The following is a 12,014-nucleotide window of genomic DNA, read 5'->3' as shown; positions in this document are numbered from 1 at the left end:
TTGTTTCTTTTCTTTTTCTTTCTTTTTTTTTTTTTGTTTTTGTTTTACCCTGTTCATGTTTCAAATAGATTCTTATTTCCCAAGTTATGGTTTAAGCTGCTTTTTAACTTTTGTTTGTTCACGTCTACGTTTTATAGACTATTCCCCATACTAGTCCGTTTTTCACTCTATTCAATTTTATCTTGATAAATATATAAGTTCTGATTTCTTTGCAATTTTGGGATATACTGTCTTCAAACACACAGACCAAAAATCAATCAGGAACAGGCAGATAACCCTGCTTTGTCCACCCTGACAGGTTATAAGCTCTCCCCCACCTTTTTTTATTGTTTTGGATCATCTTGGCTTTGTTTGCATATCTGTGGTAGCTTCCAAACACTTTGGATTTTTTTTAGGGTGCATTTTGCTTGGGTGGTGGTTGATATTTTGGACTCTGTTCATTCACTCAACCATCCCTCTACAGAATGACTAGGAGGAGGAACTCTCAACAAAGAAAAGAACCTGAGACAATGTACTCTGCCACAGAACTAATGGATATGGAAATAAGCAAGATGTCAGAGATAGAATTCAGGATAGCAATCATGAAGTCAATAGCTAGGCTTGAAAAAAAGCATTCGTGACAATATAGAATCTCTAAGGGAAGAAATGAGATCTAATTAGGCCAAACTTAAAAATGCTATGACTGAGATGCAGTCCAAAATGGATAGTCTAACAGCCAGAGTAAATGAGGCAGAATAGAGAGTAGTGATCTAGAAGATAAGCTGATGGAAAGGAAGGAAGTCGAGGAAAACAGAGATAGGCAGCTAGCAGCCCATGAAAATAGACTTAGAGAGATTAATAATACCATAAAACATTCCAATGTCAGAATTATTGGGATCCCTGAGAGGGTGGAGAGACAGAGAGGACTAGAAGGTATATTTGAACAAATCACAGCTGAGAACATCCCTATTCTGGGGAAGGAAACAACATTCAAGTCCAAGAGGCAGAGAGGACCCCTACCAAAATCAATAAAAATAGATCAACACCCCAACATATAATAGTGAAGCTTGCAAATCTTACAGCTAAAGAAACTATCCTGAGAACAGTTAGGGGGAGGAGGTTCCTTACATATGAACAGAACAGCAGAATAACATCAGACCTATCAGCGGAGACCTGGCAAGCCAGAAAGGGCTGGCAAGACATATTCAGGGTACTAAGTGAGAAGAACATGCAGCCAACAATACTTCATCCAGCAAGGCTGTCATTCAGTATGGATGGAGAGGGGCACCTGGGTGGCTCAGTCATTAAGTGTCTGCGTTCCACTTGGGTCACGATCCCAGGATCCTGGGATCAAGCCCCACGTCAGGCTCCCTGTTCCACAGGAAGCCTGCTTCTCCCTCTCTCACTCCCCCGCTTGTGTTCCTGCTCTCGCTATCTTTCTCTCTGTCAAATAAATAAATAAAATATTTTTTAAAAAAAGAATGGGTGGAGAGATAAAGAACTTCCAGGACAGGCAGAAAATGAAAGAATATGTGACCACCAAGGCAGCCCTGCAAGAAATTTTAAGGGGGATTTGGTAAGCAAAGAGAGACCCCAAGAGTAATATAGACCAGAAATTAACCAGACAATCTACAGAAACAAGGACTTTACAGGCAATACAATAGCACTGATTTCATATCTTTCAATAGTTACTCTCAATGTAAATAAGCTGAATGCTCCCATAAAAAGACACAGGATTTCAGATTGGTTAAAAAAGCAGGACCCATCCATATTCTGTCTACAAGAGACTCATTTGAACCTAAAGAAACTTCCAGACCGAAAGTGAGGGGATGGAGAACCATTTACCATGCCAACGGACCTCAAAAGAAAGCTGGCGTAACAATCGTCATAACAGACAAATAAGATTTTTATTATTATTATTATGTTACGTTAGTCACCATACAATACATCATTAGGTTTCTTTTACTTTTTTATTATGTTAATCACCATACATTACATCATTAGTTTTTGATGTGGTGATCCACCATTCATTGTTTTCGTATAACACCCAGTGCTTCAAATTAGATTTTAAACCAAAGACTGTAGTAAGAGATGTAGAGGGACACTATATCATACTTAAAGGGTCTATCCAACAAGAAGATCTAACAATTGTAAATATCTATGCCCCCAACATGGGAGCAGCCAATTATATAAAACAACTAATAAGCAAAAAAAGAAACATATTGAAAAAATACATTAATAGTAGGGGACTTCAACACTCGATTCACAGCAATGGACAGATAATCTAAGCTGAAGATCAAAAAAGAAACAAGAGCTTTGAATGACACATTGGACCAGATGGACTTCATAGGTATATACAGAACATTCCATCCTAAAACAACAGAATACTCATTCTTCTCGAGTGCACATTGAACTTTCTCCAGAATAAACCACATACTGGGTCACAAATCAGGTCTCAACCGATAACAAAAGATTGAGATTATTCCCTGCATATTTTCAGAACACAATGCTTTGAAACTGGAACTCAACCACAAGAAAAAAATTGGAAGGAACTCGAACTGTTGGAGGTTAAAGAGCATCCTACTAAAGAATGAATGGGCCAGCCAGGAAATTAAAGAAGAATGTAAACAATTCATGGAAACCAATGAGAATGAAAACACATCGGTCCAAAACCTATGGGATACTGCAAAGGTGGTCCTAAGGGGGAAATACATAGCCATCCAAGCCTCTCTCAAAAAATTAGGAAAATCCCAAATGCACAAGCTAACCTTACACCTAAAGGACCAGGAGAAAGAACAGCAAATAAAGCCTAAACCAAGGAGGAGAAGAGAAATAATAAAGATTAGAGCAGAAATCAATGAAATAGAAACTAGAAGAACAGTAGAACAAATCAATGAACCTAGAAGCTGGTTCTCTGAAAGAATTAATAAGATCAATAAACCTCTGGCCAGACTTATCAAAAAGAAAAGAGAAGGGACCCAAATTAATAAAATCATGAATGAAAGGGGAGAAATCATGACAAATACCAAGGAAATAGAGACAATTATTAGAACTTATTAACAACAGCTATATGCCAACAAACTAGGCAATCTGGAAGAAATGGATGCATTCCTGGAAACATATAAACTACCAAGACTGAAACGGGAAGAAATAGACAATCTGAACAGACCCATAACCAGCAAGGAAATGGAAACAGTAATCAAAAATCTCCCAAAACAAAAGAGTCCAGGGCCAGATGGCTTCCCAGGGGAATTCTGCCAAACATTTAAAGAAGAAATCATGGATACCAGCCCTTTATCTGTAGTGTCATTTGCAAATATCTTCTCCCATTCTGTGGGAGTTTGTCTCTTTGTTTTGTTGATTGTTTCCTTTGCTGTGCAGAAGCTTTTTATCTTGATAAAGTCCCAAAAGTTCATTTTTGCTTTTGCTTCCCTTGCCTTTGGAGGAATGTTTTGAAAGAAGTTGCTGTGGCCAATGTTGAAAAGGTAACTCCCTGTGTTCTCCTCTAGGATTTTGATGGATTCCTGTCTCACAATGAGGTCTTTCATCCATTTTGAGTTTATCTTTTTGTATGGTCTTGCCATTGTTGTTCAACATAATACTAAAAGCCCTAGCCACAGCAATCAGACAACAAAAAGAAATAAAAGGCACCCAAATTGACAAAGAAGAAGTCAAGCTCTCACTCTTCACAGATGATATGATACCTTATGTGGAAAACCCAAAAGACTCCACCCCTAAATTACTAGAACTCATATAGCAATTCAGCAATGTGGCAGGATACAAAACCAATGCGCAGAAATCAGTGGCATTTTTATAGACTAACAATGTAACTGAAGAAAGAGAAATTAAGGAATTGATTCCATTTATAATGCACCAAATAGCACCAGAAACCATAAGATACCAAGGAATAAATCTAAATAAATATGTAAAGGATCTATATCTAGAAACTACAGAATACTTATGAAAGGAATTGAGGAAGACACAAAGAGATGGAAAAACATTCCATTCTCTGGGATTGGAAGAACAAATATAGTTAAAATGTCTTGCTGCCCAGAGCAACCACACTTTCAATGCAATCCTTATCAAAATACCATCCACATTTTTCACAGAGCTGGAAAAAAAATCCTAAAATTTGTATGGAACCAGAAAAGACCCCGAATCACCAAGGAAATGTTGAAAAATAAAAACAAAACAAGGGGCATCACAATGCCTGACTTCAAGCTATATCACAACAAAGTTATGATCATAACACAGCATAGTAGTGGCACAAAAACAGACATATAGATTAATGGAACAGAATAGAGATCCCAAAAATGGACCCTCAACTCTATGGTCAACTAATCTTCGACAAAGCAGGAAAGAACATCCAGTGGAAAAAAGACAGTCTCCTCAATAAATGGTGCTGGGAAAACTGGACAGCCACATGCAGAAGCATGAAACTAGACCATTTTCTTACACCATACACAAAGATAAACTCAAAATAGATGAAAGACCTCAATGTGAGACAGGAATCCATCAAAATCCTAGAGGAGAACAGAGGAAGTAACCTCTTTGACATTGGACACAGTGACTTCTTTCAAGACACGTCTCCAAAGGCAAGGGAAACAAAAGCAAAAATGAACTTTGGGGACTTCATCAAGATAAAAAGCTTCTGTACAGCAAAGGAAACAGTCAACAAAACGAAGAGGCAACCCACAGAATGGGAGAAGATATTTGCAAATGTCATTACAGATAAAGGGCTGGTATCCAAGATCTTTAAAGAACTTCTCAAACTCAACACCTAAAAAACAAAGAATCCAGTCAAGAAATGGGCAGAAGACATGAACAGACACTTCTCCAAAGAAGAAATACAAATTGTCAACAAACACATGAAAAAATGCTCCATATCACTTGCCATCAGGGAAATACAAATCGAAAGCACAGTGAGATACCACCTTACACCAGTTAGAATGGCTAAAATTAACAAGACAGGAAACAACAAATGTTGGCAAGGATGTGGAGAAAGGGGAACTCTCTTACACCGCTGGTACAGCCACTCTGGAGAACAGTATGGAGGTTCTTCAAAAAGTTAAAAATAGAGCTACCCTACGACTCAGTGATTGCACTACTAGGTATTTACCCCAAAGATACAGGTGTAGTGAAAAGAAGGGCACATGCACCCCAATATTCATAGTAGCAATGGCCACAATAGCCAAACTGTGGAAGGAGGGGAGATGTCCTTCAACAGATGAATGGATAAAGAAGATGTGGTTCATATATACAAAGAACATTACTCAGCCATCCTAAAGGTTGAATACCCACCATTCACGTTGAGATGGATAGAACTGGAGGGGATTATGCTAAGCGAAATAAGTCAAGCAGAGAAAGAGAATTATCATATGGTTTCACTCATATGTGGAACATAAGGAATATCGTGGAGGACCACAGGGGAAGGGAGGGAAAAGTGAAAGGAAAGAAATCAGAGAGGGAGACAAACCATGAGAGACTCTGGACCCCAGGAAACAAACTGAGAGTTACAGAGGGAGGGGGTGGGAGAATGGGGTGACCAGGTGATGGGTATTAGGAGGGAATGTGTTGGGATGAGCACTGAGTGTTATATACAACTAGTGAATCATTGTATACTACATCAAAAAATAATTATGTACTATATGCTGGCTAATTGAACATAATAATAAAAAAATTAAAATAAAATAAGAAAGGAAGGAAGAAAGTTAAAAAAGAAAAAAAGAGAGATAATGCAATATGAATCTCCTAGTGCAGTCCTTGGCATACATTAAGTTCTTGTAAGGGTCATCTTCTTGTATTTTTACTCCTTTTAGATGATTGGAAACAGTTTTCCTGGCTTTTCTCACTTTGCTGTTGGGCAGGACTACCAACCATTAAGATGCTGGTGACAAAGACAACAGCATAACACTTCATTTATTTCTCTTTCATCTCCTAGTGCCTTCTTAATTGTTGGTATCCTCACACCCAGAAGTACAGTACAACTTAAGTGTCTTTGTGAAATAATGTTGAATATTAAATATTTAAATATCTTTTTATAACATGTTAACAGGTTTCAGGAAGGAATCCATGCAATCACAGGGAGTGGCTCAGCATAGCAGTTAGTGTCGGGGCTCTGGTATGAGAATGATGAGATGCTGAATGCTGGCTGTATGACCTTGAATAAGTCCATTTACTTCCAACAGCTTCAGCTTCTTTATCTTTAACTGGGGGTAACAGAAGAACCTTCCTCACTTGCTTTATGTAGGATGAAATGATATATTGCATAAAATAAAGTGTACTGAAGATTGCTAGTGTTCAATAAATGTTGACTTTCATTGTTATAATCACCACCACCACCACCATCATCATTTCCATGATAACCATCACCTTCTCCCCCCTCCTCCTCTTCATTGTCAGAATCATCATCACCACCACCACTCTATAGACTCTACAGAGACTTTGTGATGCCTGACATTTAGTAAATACATTTAGTAAATACATTCAACAAAAGTTGATTTTTAGAATGAACCAAGAAGAGGATGTCCAAGACTATACCGGAAACCAATGAGAGGGTAGTCATGGGGCTTGGCATGTATATCTTTAACCTCCTATTCAGGGTCCTTTCTTCCTAAGCAAGCTCCTAATGTGACACAAACCTGTATATTCCTCAGGTGCGAATGGAATACAAGAAGTGGTTTAGTAGGATCTGGAAAGGGATTGAAACTGAAAGTATTGAAGTAACACATTCTACGACCCAAACCAAAATGGTAAGACCAACTTCTCTACAATGCTGTGTACTGGCTGAACCCAACATCTTGTACTGCCAGGAGTTTCCTGGTCTTTTGATCTGAAGGAAAAGAGAAATTGCATTACTTCCTCCATTATGCTGGTGGTTTCTGGTTTTTGAGGCCAAAATCAGTGGAACACTTCCCTTCCCTTCCTTCTTCCCTTCCTTCCTTTCTCTCCCTCTCTTTCTCCTGTCTTTCCATAAATATCCAAATGATATTTATCAAAAAATTTAAATTTATTTAACAATGTTCACTTAACAAGTATTTACCGAGTAGCCAGTACATGCCAGGTGCTGTTTTAGGTGCTGGGGAAACAGCAGAAGATACACTGACAAAAATCCTTGCCCTCACAGAACTATTATTCTGGTTAGGGGAGGCTGAGAATAAATCCCCAAACATGGATTATACAGTATTTCACAAAGTGATGTGGGCTATGGAGAAATACAGAGCAGTGAAGAGAAATCAGGACTCATGAGGTGGGGGGAGTTTGGTTTCCTGTACGGTGGCCACTGACAATCTTTGTCTATCACCACCTTCTATTTTAATTCTCTGCATGATGTGCCTCTCTGTATGATATTTGTCTTACTCTGGAAAACATGAAAGCGTTTACGTTTGGTCAATCTCTACCCCCTGTAAGTTTCAGTGCTGTGGTTACTATGATTTTCCTTCTACCTAGAGCAATGCCCGGCCCACAAAAGATGCTCACTTAACTTGTTGAGTGTCTAAGGTCTTTGTTTATAGATGAGAACTCAGACTGGGAAAGTCCACATAATTGGGCTGAAGCTACTCAGCTGGGTACAGGGGTTCAGACTCAGGTCTGTTTTCCTCTGAAAGTTGACAGCATTCCTTGGTTGTCACCAGAGTTGTTTGTCACTCCAGATCGTCAACAACTTTTGGGACCAGCTTCCTGGGACATGCACTCTCAGACCGAGGACAAGTCTGTTTACTGGCTACTGACTGTCCTAACAGTATAAGTATATGCCACTGATTCACCCCTTAGCTGAAATCACCAGCAGTCAAAGGTTATGTCAACCTGAACTGTGTAGAGGAACTGTCCCAACACGTGGTCTCCAAAAGCATGTCGCATAGTGGAACCCATTCCATGGATTCTGGGGTTCACCAGATTTGAGTTTGAATCTTGATTCTTTCAGGTTCCAGCTGGTAGATGCTGGGCAAGGAGCTTAACCTCCCTGAGCCTCAATTCGTTCATCACTGAAACATCTGGTTGACTAACAAAACAATGTACATGAAAGCACTTTGCTCTACTCTGAACCATGTCAGCACTACTTGTATGAACACAATGTTATCAAGAGTCAACTATATAAAAGACCACAAACAGTAATCCTATCCCCTTATCTTTGGACAACACATTTCATTCTAAAAAACACATACTCATGGCCCCTAAGTGGCTCAGCTTGTGAAGTGTCCCACTCTTGGTTTCAGCTCAGGTTATGATCTCAAGGCTGTGAGATTGAGCTCTGCATTGGGCTCCATACTGGATGCATTCGGCTCAGAATTTGCTTGAGATTCTTTCTCTCCCTCTCTCTTTGCCCCCCCAACTCATTCTCACACTCTTTCTAAAGATTAAATACATACAAATAAAAACCAAAAAGCAGATATTCAACCTTACAGTCTTCATTGATCCTCTGTAACATTTAGTGATCCTTTACTGTTTGAATGGAGTCAACATGCGAGTTCAAGTCCCAGCTCCACCACTTCCAGGCTGCATGAGCTTGTGCTAGCCACTTACTGTCTCTGAGACTTAGGAATTCATCTGTATGGTGAAGATGGTGATAGGATCTATCTCATCATGAGAAGAAAGAGAGGTCATGTGTGTTAAGAGCTTAGAATGCTGCCCAGCATACAGTAAACAAACACATTGTAAATGTTTGTGAAAAGATCAGATAAATAAAAAGACCATCATAGATGGTGTTTGGTGGAGGAAAGGCTGTAAAGTCAGATATTAGGACCTCTTTACTGAGCTTTGGACCTTAGAGAAATTTTGGTTTGTCATTTCTGAGGTGTTAATTTCTCTTCAGCTTGTTCTACATATTATCTCCCCAAATAGGAGGAACCAGGACCGTCATCAGAAGTCTTTCCCAGAAGAGAAGTTACTTCTGTGCAACCACAGGCTCAGACTCTTGTCTCTGCCTTTTGGCTAAGAACAGAAAACTGAGCTGCTTCTGGACAGCGCCCCCTGTGGTCACACGTGGATTGGACAAATGCCACCATCTGTATCTTCCTCCTGAAAGCAGTTCTGAGGCCTTATTCTATTGGCTTCTAGGTCCTTAGAAAGAAGGGGTCATGGGGAGACCTCTGAGACCCATACCCAGTATTGTACATCATGTGCCATTAAATGTTCAAGGAATAATTTTTAATAATGAAGGAAATAAGGGGATTTTCTTCTTCCACTTATTGCTACCTTGCCCAGGATTTATTGGCCAACATCTAGATTCACCTGGCAGGTTTCTTTCTCTGGGCATTTGGTTGCATTTTATTCTCCTGAAGATTTTGCAAACTCGACATTTACAGAATTCAATAAGTCCCATATGAACAAAAAAAAAAAAAAAAGGTTGCATTCTTGCAATGCAAAATTCCACCACCATCCCACTTAGGAGCGTGTTATTAATAGGAAGGGTCTTGTGGTCCGGAGACCAGCACTGTCTCTTTTGTTTGATGACTTTCAAACCTACTCATTTATTGGGTTAATTTTTTTTTCTTAGTGTCATCTGGAATGTGTTTTTGTGGAAATGCTCCCAAACCAACAGCATGAAGGTCACAGCAGTTGTTTGGCCTTACTTGTTTTCTTTTAATATTTCTAATTTCTTTTTCAAAGTAATGGGATTCTAGGAGTGTTTTTCAGCACTGGAATTAACAAATGCATGGCTACCTTTGTTACCAGATGGTGTTTTAAAACCTATTTTACATGATAACAGCAGGAAATGAAAAAATAGCAGCCAAGAGTTGCCATGACTCATTTGAAGAGATTTCATGTGTATGTTTAGGGTGTGGACCAAAGACTGTCCCTTTACTGCTTAATCAGCTCCAGTGTCTCTTCCACATGGCAGCAATGCAACCAGTGATTCAGTCCACTTGCTGGCCTTAAAATTATGTGATTCCTCTTGAACAGTTAAAATTTTGGGAGACTCACACAATTTCAAAAGGTGTACACAAATAAAACTTCCTGGGCAGTTGACAAATCCTTGCACTTAAGCCCCACAAGTGCTGTTGCTGTTTTCGTGTCCAAGACAGTTGCAAGAAGAGGATAAGCCAGCCAAATGTTCTTGGTGCTGCGGGTTTAGACCTCTCTATTCAATATTTTTCCTCCCCTCCCAACATGAAGTCTGCTTTCTTTCTCTTTTCTGCCTCTCTCACTCCTTTGCTTTCCTTTTTTTTTTCAGCTGGTTTCCATGTCCCTTGATGTGCCCTCACTATTTTTTAAAATTTTTATTGTTATGTTAATCACCATACATTACATCATTAGTTTTTTTATTTTTATTGTTATGTTAATCACCATATATTACATCATTAGTTTTTGATGTAGTGTTCCATGATTCATTGTTTGTGCATAATACCCAGTGCTCCACGCAGAACGCAGAACGTGCCCTCTTTAATACTCATCACCAGGCTAACCCATCCCCCCACCCCCCTCCCCTCTAGAACCCTCAGTTTGTTTTTCAGAGTCCATCATCTCTCATGGTTTGTCTTCCCCTCTGATTCCCCCCCCATTCTTCCCCTCCTGCTATCTCCTTCTTCTTTTTTTTTTCTTAACATATATTGCATTATTTGTTTCAGAGGTACAGACCTGTGATTCAACAGTCCTTTGCTTTCTTTAAGAACTAGCTTCTTCATCCTTCAAGAGTCTTTTCTTCTTCTAGCTCTCAGAAATCCATCTCCTTTACTCACTCTATTATCATCTGTATGACTTGACTTACACTGTATTTTTATGCTATTGCACACATGATGTGTGTGCTTATAAATCATGTGTGCTTGAATCATAAACCTCTGGAAGGCCAGAATGATAAATGTTTTAAAGATAAATTTAAAAGGTGATAAGTGAAATGTTCCTTGCCTCCACTTAGGGGTATTACTTCTCAAGTTTTACACTGTTGACATTTTGGGCTTTATAGTTCTTGGTTGTGGGTGGCTATCCTGTCCATTGCAGAATGTTGAGCAGCATCCCTGACCTCTACCAGCTAGATGCCAGTAACCACCCCACATACCCATTGCAACAATCAAAAACATCTCCAGACATTGCCACCTGGGAATGTTGAGAATTACTGGTCTAGGCATTAGTTCATAGTGAACAGGCAACTGCTGAAGAAGTCCTTTGCGGTCAACCAGTTGTTCCAGGAAATGAATAATCAACCAGAGACCAGAATATATTTGCTTGGTGCCTACTCTGTACTTAGAGATGGTAGTATGTATGGAGAACACTTCTTGCATTGTCTGCCCAGCTTTTCTTTTCTGGGAACTGCCCACCCCACTGAGACAGAGGCCATTCACCAAAACCCACTTCTGCTTCTATGCAATGTGCACTTTTGCTTAGAAGGGCCCATGCTTGGGTTAGTGCCCCAGAGGAGTGGAAATAAAACTAAGGGTCTCTAGCAGGGGGCTCTCAATATTTTCTTTTATTGCATCACAGAACAGGCCCACTCCTGCCTCAGAAGAGGCAGGGAGCTTATGTTCCCTCCCAGAGTTCTCTTTATCCCTAAAGGCAATCCCTAAAACGACATTAGTCTCTCTTCACACACTGCACTGTCTCTCTTCACACACCACCTTGGCAATGAAGCTGTGCCTGATCTCTTTCACCTTTCCCTGCTTTTTCATCCTGGACAGTACTCAGCACTGCTGCATGTATATTTACTTATTATTTCCTTTACTTCTTGTGTTACTCCACTGGAGTGTCCATGCCACATGGGCAGAGGTTTTTGTCTGTTTCATTCACCACTGTAATCTTGGTATTTAAAATAATATCCAGAACATAATAAGTGCTCAATAAATATTCTTGTTTTATGATGAACTTGCTGATTGGTCCTTCCTGTTCCTGGTTTAGTTCTTACACTCTCTGCTACTATCTGTCTTGGTCATCATTCCTCACCCCCATGCCTCCTTATATTTATGCATACATACAGATATATACTCAATAGAGAAGACAGAAGACCCCTACTATGTCTACAATCAGAAGACAGCATTGCTAGTGTGTCAGCTTTCTTCCATGATACCTTTGCCTTTGTTGTAAAAGGTGTACCCCACATGCCA

The 12,014-nt window shown here is 39.6% G+C and overlaps 1 protein-coding gene across 6 annotated transcripts in view; it reads left to right on the top strand.

Annotated features, from left to right (window-relative positions):
- Window positions 1–11,775, top strand: part of LOC114226103 (putative adhesion G protein-coupled receptor E4P) — a 69,346-nt gene extending 57,571 nt beyond the window's left edge. For all 6 annotated transcript variants that reach the window (XM_088017757.1, XM_088017751.1, XM_088017750.1 and 3 more), the window contains 2 exons: window positions 6,636–6,731; window positions 8,821–11,775. In XM_088017757.1, coding sequence (XP_087873883.1) covers window positions 6,636–6,731; window positions 8,821–8,928 — 204 coding nt within the window. In that variant the 3' untranslated portion in view covers window positions 8,929–11,775. The remainder of the gene's footprint in view (window positions 1–6,635; window positions 6,732–8,820) is intronic.
- The last annotated feature ends 239 nt before the right edge of the window (window positions 11,776–12,014 follow it).

This window comes from Eumetopias jubatus, unplaced genomic scaffold (assembly GCF_037043125.1).
Source record: "Eumetopias jubatus isolate StellerSeaLion01/CBP00866 unplaced genomic scaffold, mEumJub1_p1.0 scaffold_1, whole genome shotgun sequence".
Taxonomy (NCBI): Eukaryota; Metazoa; Chordata; class Mammalia; order Carnivora; family Otariidae; genus Eumetopias; species Eumetopias jubatus.
The sequence above is the reverse complement of the archived record's forward strand: the minus strand, read 5'-3'. Positions and strand labels throughout refer to the sequence as shown.